Source organism: Nothobranchius furzeri, chromosome 7 (assembly GCF_043380555.1).
Source record: "Nothobranchius furzeri strain GRZ-AD chromosome 7, NfurGRZ-RIMD1, whole genome shotgun sequence".
Taxonomy (NCBI): Eukaryota; Metazoa; Chordata; class Actinopteri; order Cyprinodontiformes; family Nothobranchiidae; genus Nothobranchius; species Nothobranchius furzeri.
The window spans coordinates 51,124,072-51,144,046 of NC_091747.1; the positions used below are offsets into that span (position 1 = coordinate 51,124,072).

General features: G+C 42.2%; 1 protein-coding gene across 2 annotated transcripts; it reads left to right on the forward strand.

The window, feature by feature from the left end:
* The first annotated feature begins 363 nt into the window (after window positions 1–363).
* pan3 (poly(A) specific ribonuclease subunit PAN3) lies at window positions 364–18,011 on the forward strand. Of its 2 annotated transcripts, XM_015955213.3 has the most exons (18): window positions 364–910; window positions 3,854–3,975; window positions 6,405–6,477; window positions 6,566–6,636; window positions 6,710–6,845; window positions 6,928–7,145; window positions 7,328–7,432; window positions 7,504–7,561; window positions 7,693–7,854; window positions 8,038–8,154; window positions 8,285–8,386; window positions 9,092–9,257; window positions 9,444–9,531; window positions 9,679–9,818; window positions 14,512–14,641; window positions 17,002–17,066; window positions 17,210–17,348; window positions 17,646–18,011. In XM_015955213.3, the coding sequence occupies exons 1-18, from the start codon at window positions 592–594 to the stop codon at window positions 17,784–17,786; spliced, it is 2,352 nt and encodes a 783-aa protein (XP_015810699.1). In that variant the 5' UTR covers window positions 364–591; the 3' UTR covers window positions 17,787–18,011. The 2 variants fall into 2 exon arrangements, with proteins under 2 accessions (XP_015810699.1, XP_070409291.1); XM_070553190.1 differs by lacking the exons at window positions 17,002–17,066; window positions 17,210–17,348; window positions 17,646–18,011 and adding an exon at window positions 15,904–16,157.
* The last annotated feature ends 1,964 nt before the right edge of the window (window positions 18,012–19,975 follow it).

Genomic DNA, 19,975 nt, shown 5'->3' on the forward strand with positions numbered 1-19,975 from the left:
TGTGGTCTAGAGGGATCAAAACTTAATTAAATTAAAGACTTCGATTGCTAAAATCATATAATTTTTATTATTACACAGCACTAAAACATTATTCATAAATGAATAAAGATTAAATAAAAAATACTAATGTTGCCTTCTGTCTCAGTTTATTTATTAATTTACTCATTTATTTATTAGTGACTTCATCAGAAATACTTGGAGTTGCACTTTAAGTTTAAAATTGGGAAGCAGCGCTCTTGAGTTGAGTTTGCGGCAGGTGAATGATGCTGCACTCCACGCAGCATATCCTTGTTAGCTGCTCTGCTATCGACTCATCAGCCTGGCTGAGAGCAGAAAACAACAACAGGCTCCGCTACAGCGTAGGCAGCTGCATGGACGGTGACAACAACCACCAAGATTTCACACATGCGGGCATATTTTCTTAAACCAAAATGTATTTTAGCTTTATAATACGAGTAATATGGGATGTTAAATGTTATCCGTGAGCTGAAGTGATTTATTTAGAGTAGTAAAGTAGCTGGCTTAGCACTTAGCTCTCCGCGGCTCTATGTTCGAGTGCCTTCCGGCAGCAGTGGCGGCAGCAGTGGTGCCATGAACAGTGGACTCCCACCTTCAGCTGCTCCGCTCGGGGGTGTCGGGATACCCAATGTCAAGGTGAAGTTTTGCCGATACTATGCGAAAGACAAAACCTGCTTCTATGGGGATGAGTGTCAGTTTCTGCACGAAGACCCGTGCATGGGCAGCATGCCGCTGCACGGCGGCGGTAGCCCTGTTCCGCTGGCCACGGCGGGGTACTCCCTCGGCGTCACGGCGGTGACGCCTTGCACTGGCGGTGGAGGGACCGGTGTATCCAAGAAGAACGAAACACTGGGGCCTGCGGGCACGTCCCTAGAGGGGCAGCTATTAACCAGTGAGTACACACGGACAGGGCCCCGGACGAGTTAGCTAACTGACTTTTCTTTGAGGCCTTAAGCAGCGGTCTCGTAATTTAGCCCGAGGACTCGCATGGGCCTCTTTACCGCTAAACAGCGTGGTTTACCGTAACATGCCAGAACCAAACCTTATTGTAGGCAGTTAGCCCTTATCTTTCTCTCTGGTTGTTTTGCAAGTTTAATTTAGTTTACATTGAATATTAGCACAATAATAAAGAGCCATGTGTGTGCAGCTCACTCGGAGGCCTGTTTTTGTGTGACAGCTGTGTAGCTATTAGCTTGTCCAGTTAAACAAACAAGCGTCACATTAACAAACGCTTGAGCTAACTTTAGTGTTTATTTTTTCGTCTCAAGATTTCTTACTCCTTTGACTTGTTGTAGCATTAGTTTTAATCTAGTTAAATGCTTATATTTTAATTCCAAGTAGTGCTGCTGTTGTGTTTTTCATGTTTGCTAACGTTAGCGTATCAATGCTAACTGTTTTACAGCATTGTTGTTGCTTTTCGCGTCGTCTTTTGTCGGGGTAAACAAACATTAATAAACACGCATTTACGTTTGACTTAAGTCATTCAAAGCTTTCTAGACACATTCAAACCTAAAACCACCAATAGCAGCGAATATTTATATATTTAAAAAATACAACTTTTTTTTTTTTTTTTTTTACTTAAGGTGCGCTTTATTTTATCACCTTGTGGCAGGATCTGGTGTTGACTTCAGTAAAGTTAGCAAGATATTCACAGATTCGACTTTTGCAACTCAATACCTTCTGAACAGGATAATACTTCAAAACATAAAATACCTCTCTGGACTCGTGGCAAGGTAGTGTATAAGCTACAATCTTAAAAATAAAAAAAACCGTGCTCAGCTCCCGACGAGCTAAATTGTGCTCTATGAGAACACGAACCTGCCGGGACCGTCTGAAAATGGACTAACCAGAAACAGCACCACCCCTGTATGCTGCAGTGTCACCAAATTCATAAAATATAACACTACACACATGTTCTTCATACTACATTGATTATTTTAATCCAGTAACACATAATGTTTATAATTTTTTAATTTTTGAAGATATCAATTTTGACATTTGCTCCATTTTAAAATGTAGTGACACCAAAATCATACACCACATTATCATTCATTCATTCATGATTATCATTGGATGCAGAAAAATGACTTGTCTGCTTTTTGGTTATCTTTTTATAACTTATAATTATCTATATTTCCTACATTGAAAATGTTAGCGATACCAAACTGACGGCAACTAATTGCATTACCTTATCTACGGTCTGCACGTTTTATTTTTATTTTTTTGTACTTCTCTGATTTTGGGTGATTTCTTTCAAAGTAAGAGATTTCAATAGCCCCTACACTGTAAACTCTGTTGACATAACATTTACTTTTGTTTAAAAATACTTCTCAGAATTAAAATTTAAATTTTTTAAAATTTTCTAATTTCAATAGCTCCTACACTTTAAACTCAATTGACACACAATTTTGTAATATGTAGAGGAGCTAAGTATTGACCAGCAGGCATAATTTTGTGTCAAGAGTTCACAGTATAGGAGTTATTTAATTTCTACGTTTTAAAATATCACCAAAAGTCAGAACGAAAAAAAAAGAAGAAAAGTATAGTATTTTCTCTAAAAACATAAAATGTGTAATATGATCAGCATCCAAGTTGTGATTTTCTGTGTGAATTTGGTGTCACTATAGTTTTAAATGGATGAGCTTTTGCAATTTATATTAAAAGTTTCACACTAAATCAAAACTGTATACCTGGATTAAACTAAATAGTTTAGTGTGATCAGCGTGTGTGCAGTGTTGTATTTTGTAAATTTGGTCACGCTGCAGTGTGTAACAATGGACTTTTTACAAAGTTTATCATCTAATGTTTTTGGTGTGATGATTTGCTGATGGTCCCTGAGCGCTCGTTTTGTTCCGTCGGCCCATAGAGATCAATGGTGGCTCAGGAGTTAAGTGCTCGCCCCGTAATCGGAAGGTTGCAGGTTCGAGTTCCACTCAGTCTGTCGCTGTCGTTGTGTCCTTGGGCAAGACACTTAACCCACGTTGCCTGCTGGTGGTGGTCGGAGGGACCGGTGGTGCCTGTGCTCGGCAGCCTCTGTCAGTGCGCCCCAGGGCAGCTGTTGCTACATCGTAGCTCATCCCCACCAGTGTGTGAATGACTGATTGTGTTGTAAAGCGCCTTAGGGGGTTCCAGGACTCTAGATGGCGCTATATCAAATACAGGCCATCTAACGTAACCATCGGGAGCAGAGCGTATTATTTCTTTTTTAAGAAACGAGGTTGTAGCTTGTTCACTACCTTGCCACGATACCAATTCCCCTCTGTTCAGAAGGTATTGAGCCGCAAAAGTTGAATCTGTGAATATCTTGCTAACTTTACTGAAGTCTGGTGTGTCGCAAAAAGCACCCCCATAACGAGAGGCACGTTGAAGGTGCTTTATTTCACTCTTATAGTAGTTTTTCAGTACTTATGAGAACACATTTGTAGGGTGTACCTTAATGATACACACTACTGCACTATTACAATGTATTTAAAAAAAATTGGGAAAACAGATCAAACAAAAACATGAAACTGGACCAAAAAGATCCATTACTATTCAGGGAATTTTTGTGACAAGTTTCACATAATTACTCTTTGAAAAAACTAAACTGCTGCAACCCAAAGAACCAGGATGTGTGAAGAGGTTGACACAACAGATCCTGGGTCAGTCAAGAGCTCTGCAAAAAACGCAGCTTTGACGATAACATGATTGTGGTGTTTAAAACTGCAAATTCGATCTAAAAGCGATCGGTCAACAGACCTTGTGCGGTATGTTTTTGGTGCTTTTTACATCACAGCAGGATATGCACTTTTCGCTGTTCTTGTTAACTTTTAGTGATAACTTGTGTCATCCACAGTCCCAGGAATGGAGGGTTCAAACCTGAGTGATGCCAATCTCACCAACTCTTACTTCAGCAGCAGCTTTATTGGGGTCAACGGGTTCGGAAGCCCAGCAGAGTCCAAATATTCAATGATGCAGGTACGAGCAACACCGTCGCATAGACGTTTCATTGAATCGTTTTTATTTTACAGCAACATGTTTCATTTTTGAATCTAGATGTATTGATTAAATGAGTGTTCCACACCTTTGAAGACAAAGTTCACTCGTTTTTTTTTATTATTTATTTATTTTTTAATACATTTCAGTGTTTCCTCTAGGAATTTTTCCAGCTGTGGTGGTTTGGGGGTGGGGGGGTGGTTATGACACGTCTCACTTTTATGTTAATATTGTTTTATTTGATGCACTCCACTTTGAACTGCACCAATCCAGCAGCTGCTGCATTTTAATAACTAGTTTTAAAGGTGAATACACCAATATTTGCACTAGAATAATTTTTGTTTTAAACTCTCAGTCACTGAGACTCAGTGACACACTTTGCAGGAGGGATTTGGCATTTAACTTTTCTTGGCGTCTAGAAAAACATCTCCTTTTGCCCCTTTATTTTGGTCCAAGATCATTACTGGACTGGCCCTATTAAAACATTCTACACCCCTGCTTAGTAGACTTAATGAAGTATTTTTAAGCCAGTATAAAAATGACTGAAACACAAATTTACATTATTGACCAATATCTTTGATTTAATTTATTTGTTAAGAGCATCAAGATGCATTACAGTGAACATTATAATAAAGTACATTTTTCTTGTGCAGATTGGAGACAACCCATAGAAGCACTGATTTAATCTCATTTCAGAGAAAAATAGAACAGGTTAGATGCACCTAATAAATAAAATTACTAACATAAACTCAGGAATCAGCTTCTTTGCTTCACTGTTCTGGTGCTGAAAATATCACTAATGCGGATCAAAGGAGATACACAGATGAATGCACCTCTTATTTATTATTTGGAAATTAGTGGGTGTGGCTTACATCAATACATTATTTTAAATCTGAAATTGATATGGAGTGATCAGAAGTAGTTTATTTATAAACTATTGTTTATTTGAAAACTATTTACAGAGCAGCCTCAGAACTGAGATTAAATAGTTTTGATCACAATAGTAAAGGAAATCTTACAGAACAAGTTTTTCAATAAAATCAGAACATTAATATTTAAGTGCATGGATTAATACATCTGAACTCATGCAGTAGGAACTAGGAAATATGAAATGCTAGAACCAGACACAACTTTTTAATTATTTTTTATTTTAATTTGATTACACAGATTTTTTTCCTAACGTTGTTGGCATTTTTCCCACACACAGTTAAACAAAACAATGTTGATTAAGGTGTGTGTGTGTGTGTGTGTGAGAGAGAGAGAGAGAGAGCGGGAGAGAGAGAGAGAGTTAAAATAATAAAAATAAAAAAAAACTCGACCGGAGCGGAGGCAGTGACCGACGCATGCACGAGCCGTTTTCAGCTCTGTCTTGTCAAATGCACCACGTACGTTACGAAAACAGTTACTTTAAATATTAAACTGAAAAAGAGGCGAGCTGAAGAAACGTGAGCAACAGTGAAGCAAGCACAGAGAGAGCCGTTACTGTCTGTGTGTGCGCGTGGATGCCTGGGCCGGGCTGAGCTCCCGGCTGCAGAGTTTTGTGTTTAGGAAGGGGCGGGCGCTCTGTGACTGGCCAATCACGGAGCGTGATGACAGTCAGTTACCCAATGAGGATTTTCCTTCAGCACGATTACAGATATTTAGGAGTTTTACTCGTTTCATGCTCGTATTCGTCAAAAATACTTTATCCTCCCTAGCTGTAACTGCCCTGCCTCCTCCTCCTCGCTGCCTGCCGGCTGTGATCACAAGCGACAACAGAGTAGTTCCCGCTGCTTCTTCGGGAAATGGAGCAAAGAAAGAAAAAAAAATATCAATAAAACTTGGGATCTTGTAGGCGTGGCGCTGGGATTTCAGCCCGCCACGGCTACGCCTATGTAAGGGAAACACTGCATTTGCAGTGGTCTTTAGTACAAATGAATGTCTCTAATAAAGATCACGAGTTAAATCATCAGCTCAGCGTTTCTCACACTGGTTCTGCATATTGATTTTTGTTTAGTAAACAATGATGCGGTTGTCACGTGTTGTTTAAAGTTTTATTTACAACATTTAAAACCCAGAGAATGACTAGATGATGATTTTATTATGTCTTGATATAATAACAACAAAAAAGGTGCAGAGAGGTTTTTAGCATGACTGTAACAAATGCTCCTTGTTTTTGTGCGTAGGTTTGTACATTTTAAAGCTTTCTAACGGAAAAATGTGAGTTTACATGTGGCTTTTGGGGAAAGAAATTACATGTTGTGTGACCCGAGGTGAGTTTGCTTCTAGTTAACAGAAGGAAAATGTTTCTTTAGTCGATTTTGAACACATGTATTGGTTTTCTGGTTGAGAGAGAGGCCTTTTTTGCATGTTTTATAATAGAAAAACTGTTGTTTTTGGGGCAGTTATTATGTTATTGTTGTTGTTTGTAGCGAATGACAACCAGCAGCAGCTCTCCCAGTCTTCTCAATGATGGTGCCAAGAATTACAGCCACAGCGCTCGTGGTAAGACTCCCTCAGAGAGCCACGGAGGACCACACTGATCGTCCTGATGACTCAAAAGGCCTCTTTTCAACTCGTCACTCTTTTACAGATCCAGTGAACTCCCCGACATCTTCACTGTTCAGCGATTTTGGTGCTCTTAGCATTTCCCAAAGGAGAAAGGTGAGCAGGCGGACAGCTTATTTGTGACATGAAGGGTTTTTTAGTTGTTATAATTCTTTGCGTCTGCTCACAGGCTCCTAACCCGACTGCGAGCGAGTTCATCCCTAAAGGAGCTCCTCGAATGGCCACCATGGCCCAGTCTGCTGTCCAGGCCTTCCCCTCTCCCCTCTTTGCTCTCGGGGGCTCCACGGCTGCTGCTCTAGCTCCAGGTATGATTTATTTTTCTAACTTATTATTTAACAACATTTCCATTTGACTCCAGCGATTATTAGGGTTTGACTTTGTTTTTAGGCATGTCTCTTTCTGCTGGATCCTCTCCTCTCCACTCTCCTAAAATCACACCTCACACCTCGCCGGCCCCCCGCCGGCGCAGCCACACCCCCAACCCCGCCAACTACATGGTGCCCACCACAGCGTCCGACCAGGGCGCACACATCATCCAGAAGGAGACTGTAGGAGGGACGACTTACTTCTACACAGACAACACGCCGGTTCCCATGGCCGGGATGGTGTGTAAACCAGTAAAAACACACCAAAACACTTTTCTCTGTGTTTCAACCAAATATTCAAATATAAACAACCCAACACCTGATTAAGATCTTCATCAGGACTTTTGTTTCCTCTTATTAACACCTTTGTTTTCATTTCTCTGTAAATATGAAGCCGTTTCTTGTTCTTGGTTTCATTGCAGGTGTTTCCCACCTTCCATATCTACCCCCCCACTGCCCCTCACGTTGCGTACATGCAGCCAAAAGCCAACGCCCCGTCGTTCTTCATGGCTGATGAGCTCAGACAGGTCAGTTATCCTCCCCCGTCTCCTCCTGTATGAAGGAAACATCTGATCTGCTTCCTGTTTTTGTCCGGTAGGAGTTGATCAACAGACACCTGATAACCATGGCCCAAATCGACCACTCGGAGAACCCAGGTAAAGCCTCACCTGTGCACTAATTATCTGTATCTACATCTAAACGAGGCTTTGATGGCCAAATGCTGTCTGTAGAATTGATTTTAGTCGATTTGATAGAGATGTGTGTGTTTTTAAACCTTTTCTGTCAGATGTACCGTCTGAAGTGGACAGCTACCACAGCCTGTTCCCCCTGGAGCCCCTCCCCCCACCAAACCGCATGCAGAAGACCAGCAACTTCAGCTACATCACCTCCTGCTACAAGGCGGTCAACAGCAAGGACGACCTGTCTTACTGCCTGAGGAGGATACACGGTAATGCCATGAGACAAGTCCTCCAGTTCATCTACATCTAATGTTTGTTTTGAGGAAGTGTCCAAACTGTTGCAGGTTTTCTTAGAACAAACCCAGAGTTGCATTTGCAAACCCGGATGCATCTCAGGATGCAGATTTAGTAAGAAAAACGTGCTAATTTGCTCCTTTATGTTTGGTTGCCAGGGTTTCGCCTTGTAAACACAAAGTGCATGATGCTGGTGGACATGTGGAAGAAGATTCAGCACTCCAACGCAGTAACGCTTAGAGAGGTCTTCACCACTAAGGCCTTCGGAGACCACTGTGAGTCTCAACTCCGATCCGTGAAGCTAGTTTATTAAACCCGGCAGCGTCCTTCCAGTCAAACATTCTGCGTTAATACGATCGAAACAGCTGCACCGGCGTAACGTTTTGTTTTCTCTTTCCTCCCCAGCGTTGGTCTTCTCTTATGATTTCCACGCTGGTGCAGAAACGATGTTCAGCAGACATTTTAATGACCCTGCAGCAGATTCATATTTTACCAAAAGGAAGTGGGGTGAGTTTGTTGTCTCTTCCTTCTCCTCCTCTAAAATAGAACCAGCATCGCACCTCTCCACATGAGGTCATAATGAAATGTCTCGTTTCTATTTGGTTGAGCTCACTTCAAACTCTTATGTCTGGTTTAAGAAACAAAATAGCTGTTTGGAGTTTTAAGAATGACTCGTTTAAGGATCTAAACCAAGTGTGGAGGAACTGCTTGGAGTTTAGATTTGTCTTTGTGACAGAAACTGGGGCATTTGGGCGGAAACTGTGGCTGAAACCGATCCTAGAGCAGGTGCTGGTGTGTAACCAGCCTACAGGAGCGACAAACTGGGGAAGCAAAGCCAGCGAAGCCCATAGAAAACAACCTTTATGTTTGCAGACTTGTGTTTGGAGCAAAAAGCTTAGAAATAAGTTTTCAGGAACAAAGAGTTGTGGTAGTAATCTTCAATTGTGGCGCACACGCCCCGACACTCGCTAAGAGAAGGTAAACATAACTTTTGGTAACATCAGCTGCTTTTTCTCACACATCTCTTGATCATACCTGAGAGTGAGGTGAATTTTTGAGGATACCTGAAGGATTAAGTGTTTTTCTAACACAATTCTCTAAAGATAAACTGATTAAAAGTGTTTTCTGCTGACTGTAAAAAGCAGAGGAAGCTGGTGGTTTGAGGTTTGTTAATGTCTGCTATTTGAGTGATGAAGCGCTTTTCTTTTCAAGGCCAACACGAACCTCCGCCACCGCGGCAGCACGCAGGTCTGCTGCCGGAGTCTCTGATCTGGGCCTACATCGTTCAGCTCAGCTCGGCCCTGCGCTCCATCCACACCGCCGGTCTGGCCTGCCGGGTCATGGACCCCAGCAAGATTCTCATCACTGGCAAGACCAGGTACAGACACCCTAGCAGAAGGGTCACTCATAGCCGTACATGGCTTATGTTCTTCTTCAGCGTGTACTCAGAACTTCCTGTTAAAGAAAATGTATGAAAAGAAGAAGCACCTTTTGAGTCCAGGCTTCCTCTTTTTGCTCAACTGTGTTTTGGGACACTTCTGAGGCGTCTGATCCTTTCTTAAAGGTTACGGGTCAACTGCGTTGGGGTGTTTGATGTCTTAACGTTTGACAACACTCAGACCAATCATCTTGCCATGATGCCACAGTACCAGGTACTTTAGCAAGTTTGTCAAACATGTGAAGCTTTGCAAACAAACGCCTAAATCTAGCTTGACCCAAACCTCATTTACCTCAGGTGATGAGCAGCTCTGGTTGAGCTCTTCGCCTTTTAATAATATCTGTGTGTTTTTGTCTCACAGCAAGCAGATCTGGTGTCGCTGGGCAAGGTGGTGCTGGCTTTGGCCTGTAATTCGCTGGCTGGGATTCAAAGGGAAAACCTGCAGAAGGCCATGGAGCTGGTGTCTATCAACTACTCTTCAGACCTCAAGAACCTTATTCTGTAAGAGGAACATGGTGATGACGGACACCGTGTGCCACAAGGCACACAGTTCAAGCCACCACAATCAAAACAAACTAAGAAAAAATTAATTTAGCTAAAAGTTCTTTTAATACGCAAAAACTTGAACACGTTGTATCCCAGGGTTCCTGCGGGGTCTTAAAAAGTCTTAAAAGCATTGAATTTAGCAATAATTCCTTAAAAAGTCTTGAATTTTGACAACTGGGTGACAAAATTTGTATGTAGATTCTCCGTACTGTATTTGTCCTCTAAGGTTTCATTGTCAACCACAATAATTTTTTATTAAACAACGTAACATAAATTAGGGCTGCTCGATTATGGCAAAAATAATAATCACGATTATGGTGACTGAAATTGAGATCACGATCATTTAGGACGATTTTTCAAATTATGTTGATTTTATTTGTTTTTATTCAGTCATAAAATTGCTCAGGGCACAATCAGGACAAAATCAAGAAACAAGATGATCACTAAAATAACTCCTGATTCCCAGTATAAAAAAACCAATATACTTATAGCTCATAGTCTATGACCCAAGGGCTATAGACCTTGGTTTAACTCATTTAAGTCTAACCAGTACAGACCCAAATACCAATATCTTGCAAATACTGACAGCAAGAATTATACAGTGGCATTTATAACAAATAAATGCAAATAAATTGATGTTCACAAAATGTTGCATAACATTTATTGAGTCGTGTCAAGGTGCTGTAGGAGAGTGCACTAGCACCGTGTCCTCAGAGAGATTAGTTATTTATCAGCGTGAGGAACTTATTTCTACCTTATTTATAAACTATTTATTTACAGGTCCATCAGTTAATGTAATAATTGTCCCAACCACAGCTGCACCCCCCACCCCCCAACCCGGTCTCAGCAATCGGGGCAAGCTGCACGTGTGTTTAGCACGCCGCACGCGCACATTTCGCCGTTTTTAGTGGCTCAGGAGTCTGCAGGTGCGGTGTGTGTGTCACTCACTCTGGTTACTCCAACAGCGCAGACTCCGAAAGCCGTTTCTTTAGCGACTGACACATCACTGCATCATTCCCTTTCCTAATGTCCTGAAGAACGGTCCGGAGCGCAGGCAGAGTGTTTAGCTAACCTGCAGGAAATGTCAACAACAGTTATCCAGAAAGTAGCTAAGGGTTACCAGAGATGTTTCTGAGATGTTCGCTAGGTACTTTTAAGATTTAAAAAGTCAAGAAGGGGGTCTGAAAAACTGCTAGAAATAGCGTCAAAGTCGCTAAGTTGGCCACACTGTGGGAGGAGCGCTTCATTTGCAACTCAGGGCAGCGCAAGTGAGAGGAGCAAATAATCGGCTTGTTTTGTTTTTATAATCGTTCAAAACTCAGATCGTAATCGTGATTAAAATTCAATTAATTGAGCAGCCCTAGCATAAATAAAGAGTAGCGGAACCAGTCATTGAAAACGCAGCGCAGTCTCTGGTCTAAATACGCCAAATGCGTGACGTATTGGGCTCCCGCGCTACAGCGGTGCTACAAAACTGTAAACATAACAGACCACACAGACCTCCAGCAGAGGAGAAACGCGTGCAATCTCAGCAGACCATGAGTAAGGGTGACTGGCGTCTAGGGCTGGGTACCAGAACTCTGGACCTTTTTGGGACTGATGTCAGAAATAAAAGTATTAAAATGTCTCAATGTGCCACCGCGGGTCACTTGACTGATCCAGAGTGGAGGGGACGCGTCTCCTTTCAACAACACTTCTCTGCAGTCCGTGATTGAAAATGCAAAAAAAAAAAAAACTCTTAAAGTTTGGGTGCATTTTGCAAAAGTAAGCGGCAGCAAAATGCAAAACCAGCTGTGAAAATCAGGAATAGCAGCAATTTAACAAAGCATCTCATCGTGCGGCGCATCATCCTGAGAGCTGAAACATGGGAAGTCTTTTAGTGCAAAAAAGTAAACCCGAGTTTGTCACCGTCCAAAACACTGGAGGAGTCTGAGGATGGAGGCTGATAAAAGCAGAAATAGGACAAAAACCTGCAGCCCTGCAGACTTACTTGCTGTTTACCAGCATTATAAATGCAGTTCAGCAGGGTTGTTGTTACTGCTGTAACCGACATGAAGTGAAGCATTAATAAAGGATATTTTTTTTACAGATATTTACATTTTGTGACTTTTGCTCTGTAGCTTAGCTCTGTTTTTGCATAGGAAAATTTTAAAATAAAGTATAATGTAAATAAATATAACATAATATAAACAAAAAGAACAAAACCAAAAGTAGTTTGTTATCCTCTCTTAAAAAAATATAGATTTCAACAAAAGTATCGTTAAGGTACCGCCATCAAAAACCAGGTTAAAGTAGTAGTATCAAGAAATATCTACTGGTACCCAGCCCTACAGACACTGTAATATTTTAAACATGTGTTTTACGTTACCTAGCTAGCCTTTCTGTGATAGCTCAAACCGCTCTGCTACTGTTCTCTACTGAGTGTTTTGGCAAAGTATAATAAAAAAAAGATAAATAACTGAAAGCAAGTTCAAGGATTTTTTTTGCCTGTAGGGTCGTGAAATAGGTATAAAATTTTACATAAGTTGTCTTGAAAGTCTTTAAAAGTCTTGAATTTAACTTGATGAAACCTGTAGGAACCCTGTATCGTTTTTAGGCCTTGTGTGTTGTTGGTTTTGGACAAATTTAAAAAATTTCTTTAGATACGAATGCAAATGAACCAGATCTAAAAAAAAAAAAAAAAAAAAAAACCAAAAACTGAAAATCGCTGAATCAAAATTTCTGATTATTAGGGCTGAACGATATTAGGAAAACCTGCGATACTCGATAGCAATGATTAATATTGCGATGACGACATAACATGATGAATAAAAAACTTAACTCAGGGTTAAAAATAATTAAAAATGACATAAAAAATTATAAAAATGAGAAAAGCTAAAAAGGTGAGGAAAGGGAAAAAGAAAATGAACAAGAAAGGGCGATCAGTCGATCTCGAGAAAAGCAGAATCGGCAAAAAGAGCAGAACAAAGCTAACTCAGGTGTTTGCTAACCATCAAAATGAAGTGCCGTCCGCCTCGGGGGCGGTCATCTGACCTATGAGAACCCACCCATTTGGCCAAACGGGCGAAGAGCTCTATTTGATTTGTTCAAAAAACATCATGCTTTCATTTGATTGGCAGAGTGCATCATGTGTAGCAAACATTTGAGCTGACCATTCATTGCGATATTTATCTGTTCTTTGCGATATGCATATTGTGCATGCTGATATCGCGATAACGATATATTTACGATATATTGTGCAGCCCTACTGATTATAATCACTCTGAGTTTTTCATGCAGGCTGGACATGAAAGTAGTCTCCTACACCTGTCTCCTGCATCAGCTTCTGAGAGAAAACAGACGGTGGAACGCTAGGATCTGATTAGCCTGACAGAGCCATGTCACACTGTCACTTAACATTCATGGACTCACCCATCTTAAGTCACAACGGGGATGGCTGCTGTTAGTTAAGCGTCCAGGACAGCAGGAGAAAACGTCTCGACTAGTTTAAGCTAACCATTAACATTAGCAACTCCACCGCACAGCAGCAGCTCCTCTTGGCTTGTGTTATTTGTGGAGATAAAACATCAACACCGCAGAGCAAACTTAGTGGTTGAGTCTTATTGCTGTTATCCAGTCAGAGGCGAGATGTCCAGATATTAGGAAATAAGTCTCCAAAACCTGTCTTCTGAAGCTCAGCTGTGATGTGGCTCACTTCTAGTTCTTAGAAATGGTGCACCGGTATATCTTTTCCCCAGAGTGCGACTTACAAGGCATTAATTCCTACTATGATTAAATGAGTCAACTACTCCTTTAATAGCCAGGGAGAAAAAAAGTTGTTTAAATATATTAAAAGAAAAATGAAAACACCAAAAACCACCAGATCATGCAACGATCTGAACTTGGTTCCTCAAACAAGATTTCCTAAATCATGTTTGACACGTTTCACTGGATCACGTTTAATGACTAGAGGAAGATGCAAGCTCCCAACCCACTTGAACTTGGTCAGTATTGGTCGTGGTAATGCTAACCGCAGAACACACTGGCACAAGCAAGTGCTTACACTCGCCCAAACTATTGTTAATGATAGCCCAAGGTACTTATAACATCCTTGTTGGACGAGAGGACAAAGAATGGTGGAGCACTTTGGTTCTAGGATGTCGTGGGAATACCAAGGAACGACTTTGAACAAATGCCAATAGATCCACGTATCTAGTCCTTGTCCTCATCCTCTTCCACACTCATCTGTGGACATCGGCCCAGACATCAGCTTGCGGTCCAGGCCGCCCCCCCCCAAAGCGTGTTTGAGCTTGCAGCTACCGGGCCTTTCCTTCGGGCCCGTATGAGCGACATAATGTCCGTGAAGCGTTGTACGCAGCATTTAATGACTGTTACAGTCAATGCATTTCTCCCGGCTGCGAAACGCCACATTTGGAATGTGTTGCTTACGTGTGGTGTTGCATATCGGTTTATTTTGCGTCCTAGCAGGACCAGCTGCGTCTGAAACGATCCCGCTGCGAACGAGGCTCACGGGTAAAATGCTCTGTTGCGTTACGCGCCGCTTGCAGTTGGCCAACTACGTTGACCGTCTCTTCTAAGTTATTTGTAGAATGGTTTATAGTTTGTGTTAATTCTGCAGTCTCAGTTTTCACTTCCTGTTTTTATGCAGGTACCTACTGACTGATCAGTCTCGCCTACGCAGCGTCAATGATATCATGCCCATGATTGGAGCCCGGTTCTACACACAACTAGATGCATCACAGATGAGGAATGATGTCATTGAAGAGGACCTTGCCAAGGTAACCTTTTGTGTCCGCTTGGCGCCTGCAGCAACCAGGTGTTGACGCGCGTTGTTTACCTGTGAGCTCATGGCGGCGCATTGGGATGCTCTGCAGGAATGATCTTCAGCTGATGGGGAAGTTCAGTGTTTACAGGATGTGTGGTGCAGTAGGGTCTGCAAACTGATCCAGAAATTAGAATCACCATGTAGGAGTGCAAATGTGTGAAATGACTTGATCGAGCTGGTACCATCACCTTTTTGTGTGTGTCAGCTTCCTCTTTCATCCTTGAATCAATAAGGAAACAGTTTTTTCTGACCTCCATCCGATACATACGGCTTCTGTTTTTCGCTTTACAAGACGACAAGCCTATTTCGGTTCATAGGGGCGTAAGAAGGAGCATGGGCTGAATGATCAAAAGGAGATTAATCTAAAGCGTTGTTCTGCTGCGCTGGTGTGCAGCTTCCTGTTTATTGTATCGTTTCTGCTTTGTGGCTGCTAAATGTGTGACCTCCGCTTAGCTTATGAGGGAGGGCTGTTTATTTGGTTACCAAGTACATATAAAATCGTTGCTGCTTATTATCTTTATGAACATGTGAACACCATGAGGAAGATTTCATCTACAGCTGTGCATTAAAGGGATACTTAACAACTTTTTCATATTTGTAATAATTTTCTTGAGCCAGTATTTGCTAAAACAACCTTGTACAGGTTTTGAAAGACCACCCCATCCCTTTTTGCCACCTGCGACCAGTTTATTTCACTTGCAACTTCAGACTGGAGGACCACTCTGTTGGGACTTAGAAAAATGGAGCTGACATACCTGGTGCTGCAGTCTGGTTCCAGGACATTTCCTGCAGGTTTGACCGGGACAGCCCGGTGAAATAGAGGCATGCACATGTCGCAAAAGTCCGGTAAAATTACCCGGAACCTGTGAAAGCATAAACAAGCCTCGCGTGGACAATTAGAAATGTTCTGATCGGATCTCAAGGGTCACATCAGGGTCCTGATGATACAAATTTTCATCGACCTGCATCAGATATGTTGTGAGGGGTTTACATCGGTAACATGACGCCGACTCTTTGACCCAGAGAAACAAAACTTTTTCCATCAGGAGCAGAAGGGCAGGCTCGACGGTGGCTCAGGGGTTCTGAGTTCGCTCTGTATTCAGTGGATTGAATCCAGGCTCCGCCCATTTCTGTGTGTTAATGAACTGTCTCCCTATACTGTGATCATCCAAATAAATGCACTTTCATTATTTGAATGCACTTTTGGTCTTGTAGTCTGCAAGTCTGGGATGTAAGTGAGGCAGGCAGAAAGAGAGAGAGGAAGATGTGAGTGAGAGATGAAGAAACTGCAGATGCAGGACTAAATTATTCCCTCAGATGAAGGTGAGCTATAACCTGTTGAGACTTTCCCATTTGGATTTAAAACACTAACGTCCCGAGGTTAGCCTTTATGTTGCCCTCCAGGGTGGCCTTAGATTACCTAAGATGGACTTGCTTTGCCTCATCACCCTGTTTATTTTTGAACTAGTAGATGTACACAAGTGTGTTCAGAGCTGAATGCATCATTTCTGCCTCTTTTCTAACAAGGAGGAAGCGTTTGTCATCCGAAATAGAGGCCAACTGATATACATTGCAGTTCCACCCTCATCCACCGGGGCTGGCTCCAGAAAAGAGCAAGTTCCCATTGACTCCCATGTTAAAAATGCCAACTTGTCAGCAGAAATTATGGGAACACCTACTGGGCTTCAGCTGAGCTCATCAGAAACCTACTGGTGACATCACGGAGGGTTTGTCCATCTCATATAGTGATTATTACAAAGCACCGCTGGAAGGCGCAAGGACATGACGCAGCAGCCCCAACACTCGCTGTTTACCGTCATTAGGATGAAACGTTGTAAATGTTATCCAGTAAACCTAATGACGGTAAACGGCGAGTTTTGGGGCTGCTGTGTTGCGTCTTTGTGCCTTCCAGCGGTGCTTTGTTGTAAAATAATTCCAAATCTAAATTGGCTCCTGTAATTTCTCTGCGTTACTTATTATTTCCATTTCCATTCGATATGATTGTTGAGGTCACCAAGAAAAAGTAAGATCATAATTGTGTAATTATCACAACTTTTTTACACAAAATGCTAGCTGTTACCGTTTACTTCCATTGTTTCTGCTACGCTAAAGCTAGCAGAAAACAGCCAGATTAGGAGGAGAACAGGGCTGCATACACAAAGCTTTTGCCCGCTTATCTAACTCTGGGAAATGTGGAAATAAACTCATTTCACTTTGGGGTGGAACGTCTCTTTAAATGTTTCCACATTTTTGATCAGATAAATGTTCTCATGTATTTTCTGTAATATATGTTTGTTTCTTCTTTTAATACAGGAAGTGCAAAATGGTCGTCTCTTCCGCCTGCTCACCAAACTGGGTACTATAAACGAACGACCAGAGTGAGTAACAGTGTGTAACAGTGTGTGTGTGTGTGTGTGTGTGTGTGTGTGTGTGTGTGTGTGTGTGTGTGTGTGTGCGTGTGTGTGTGCGTGTGTGTGCGTGCGTGCGCGCGCTTGGCTCATCACTGTGTATTCTGAACCAGGTTTCAGAAGGACCCGGCGTGGTCGGAGACCGGAGACCGCTACCTGTTGAAGCTTTTCCGCGACCACCTGTTCCACCAGGTGACTGAAGCGGGGACGCCCTGGATCGACCTCAGTCACATCGTTTCCTGTCTCAACAAAGTCAGTGAAGTCTCAGCGGTCCAAATTAATTAATCCGAGAATAAAATCGGTGGTTTTGACTTCTCCTTTGCAGTTTTTTTCCTTTTTGACACCTTGTTCTTCCTCTTTTTTAACACTCTGAACTATTTTAAAAGAATACATTTTGTATTTTTTCACTCATTCGTTTAACCTGCTGCAAAGTTAAAGTTTAAAGAGTTCACAGATTGCCTCTGAAAGTGGTTGTTTTTGTACAAATAGTAAAATCGTTGAATCCGTTTGTTACATCTTGACTTCCTAATGGGGGTTTTGTGTTTTTAGCTGGACGCGGGTGTTCCTGAGAAGATCAGCCTGGTTGCTCGGGATGAGAAAAGCGTCCTGGTTGTTACCTACTCGGACCTGAAGCGCTGCTTCGACAGTACCTTCCAGGAGCTGCAGGCTGCCGCCGCTGGCTCTCTGTAGCGCCCCCTTCGGGCCCAGGATGGGACTGCCCAGCCTCGGAGCGCACACTTGCACTACAGCGAAGGACCAGGCTCCCCGATGACAACATCAGCACAGCGAAGGCAGCGAGGCAGGGCTTCGTGAACTTCGGTCACATACACTGACCCCTGTCCACCAGGGAGGCTTTTCTAAACAGGTTTATTTTGTTTGTTTTGTTTTCCCAAAACCCTGTGGCTGAAAATTGAAAACAAAACAAAAAGAAAGAAAACAGACTATAATGGAAGCTGTGATAAACAACATTTTTTTTAAATTTGGGGAACAAAAACGAGAAGTTTAGAACTTTTTTCCGGCTTTTATTCATTTCTACAGGCGGGGCTTATTTTTCTGAAGAGGATGCACTAAGATTTTAATTTTTGTCAAGATTCTTTGTTATTTTTATGGAAGTGTGTGTGTGTGTGTGTGTGTGTGTGTGTGTGTGTGTGTGTGTGTGTGTGTGTGTGTGTGTGTGTGTGTGTCCTTCATTCACACACAAGGACATAAATACCAGAGCTGATTCATGATTTAAAGGAAGAAAAACAACATAAAAAAAGAAATCCAGCTTTTTGTTGACCACGTTTCTCTGCCGGTTGGAGATCACGCCTCTCGTTCTAACGCACTCGGGATACACCACTCAGGGCTCGCGGCTCACCTGGGCCTTGTTGGCGGTGAGAGGACACACCACTCGGGTCAGTGGAAGGGTGGGTAAAACTGGAAAAATACGGATTCCTGATATTTTTGTGCAGAAGGCTCATATTTGTGAGTGGCACGGGGGTTGGGGGAGCTTGGACTCGAGACTGGGGGGTGGGGGTGTCTTCTCCGAGTGTTACATATGCAGCCACCACCATAAAGGACTCTGCTGTGACGTCAAACGGGTCAACTCATCAGTGGTGGAGCCACAGCTGCCTCTTTGTGGAATGTCCTGAATTTGTCCCCCCTCTTCCATGTCTTCTCACCCTAATGTCCCCCGTCCCTGTCTCTTACCCTCCTTCTCTTCATTTCCCAGCCCGGGGCTCTGTTTTTGAGAAAAAGTGATACTTTTTGACTTTTTACCAGCTGCTTTTGCTCTCTTTTCTTAGCGGCAGGATGTGGGGGCCAGATGGATTTTGCCCCACTTCTGCTCTATAATTAATCTGTGGACCAATTCCAGCAGGGGTTTTAGGTTTGAAGAGGAAGGGAATGGAGATGGACGAGGACAGGAAGAGACGCAATGTAATTTTTTTTATTTGACTTTTTAAGGTCATGGAACAGAAACGGACTGGAGACGCGACAGCGCTGGCTGCTGCGTTCACCCCCACCCAGATAGTTTGGATTTCTCTCAGGATGACAACAATACAAAGCTGGAGGGGCCCAGTGATTGAATGTGTTTGGCTGTCATTGGCCGCCCCTCATTTCTCCCTTCATGTGGGCCGATGGATGCGCTCAGATGGAGGTTTAAGGAAAAAAAAAACGTTTTAAACGTTGTGGAGATCATGTTGAAGCACAGATCTGTTTTCATTTGGCTCAAAATGAAGAAAATCCCCCAAATAAAACTCATAAAAATGCTGATCCAGGCTCGCCAACAGCTGGATTCTGGTGTTTGTAAACAAACACCAGAATCCAGCCATGGAACCAACATGGAAGCTGAAACGGGGGAGCAGGTGTGCAGTGAGATGTGATAGGTCATGTAATACTTCCTCTGTTTTAGTGAAAGAGGCAAATCTGGTGAATGTGGTGCTTTAGAAACCCCTCCACTTACACTCAAACACACTCACACACACACACTCCAGCTAATATTAGAGATGACCTCCATTCCTCACAGCAACACACCCAAAACACCATCTTAGTATGTTTTATGCCCCTCTTGTGTTCTTGTCTCAGATTTTGCAATATTTGTGTGTACAGCAGTATTTTAATAAAGAATAATGAAAAATTATGTTGTCTTTTTTTTTTTTTTTTTTTTGGCAATTGGACGATTTTATTGAAATAATGCCAATTATTTAAACTTTATTCAGCTGGGGAAAAAACCCTCAAAGTTAAAAATAAAAGTTAAAAAGAAGCCTGGGAATGAAAAATGCATATTTATTCAGTTTTGAGCTCTAAAAACTACATAAGATGTTTTGCCCTGAAAGGAAGGCAAACCTTGTTCTCTTTCAAAATAAAACGACATAAAAAATACCTCAGTTCCAAAAAGT

Coding starts and splice junctions, on each gene's coding strand:
- pan3 (XM_015955213.3), top strand. CDS start 592: ATGAACAGTGGACTCCCACCTTCAGCTGCTCCGCTCGGGGGTGTCGGG. Junction 3,976..6,404: donor CCAAATATTCAATGATGCAG/GTACGAGCAACA, acceptor TGTTGTTTGTAG/CGAATGACAACCAGCAGCAG. Junction 7,855..8,037: donor CTGCCTGAGGAGGATACACG/GTAATGCCATGA, acceptor TTTGGTTGCCAG/GGTTTCGCCTTGTAAACACA.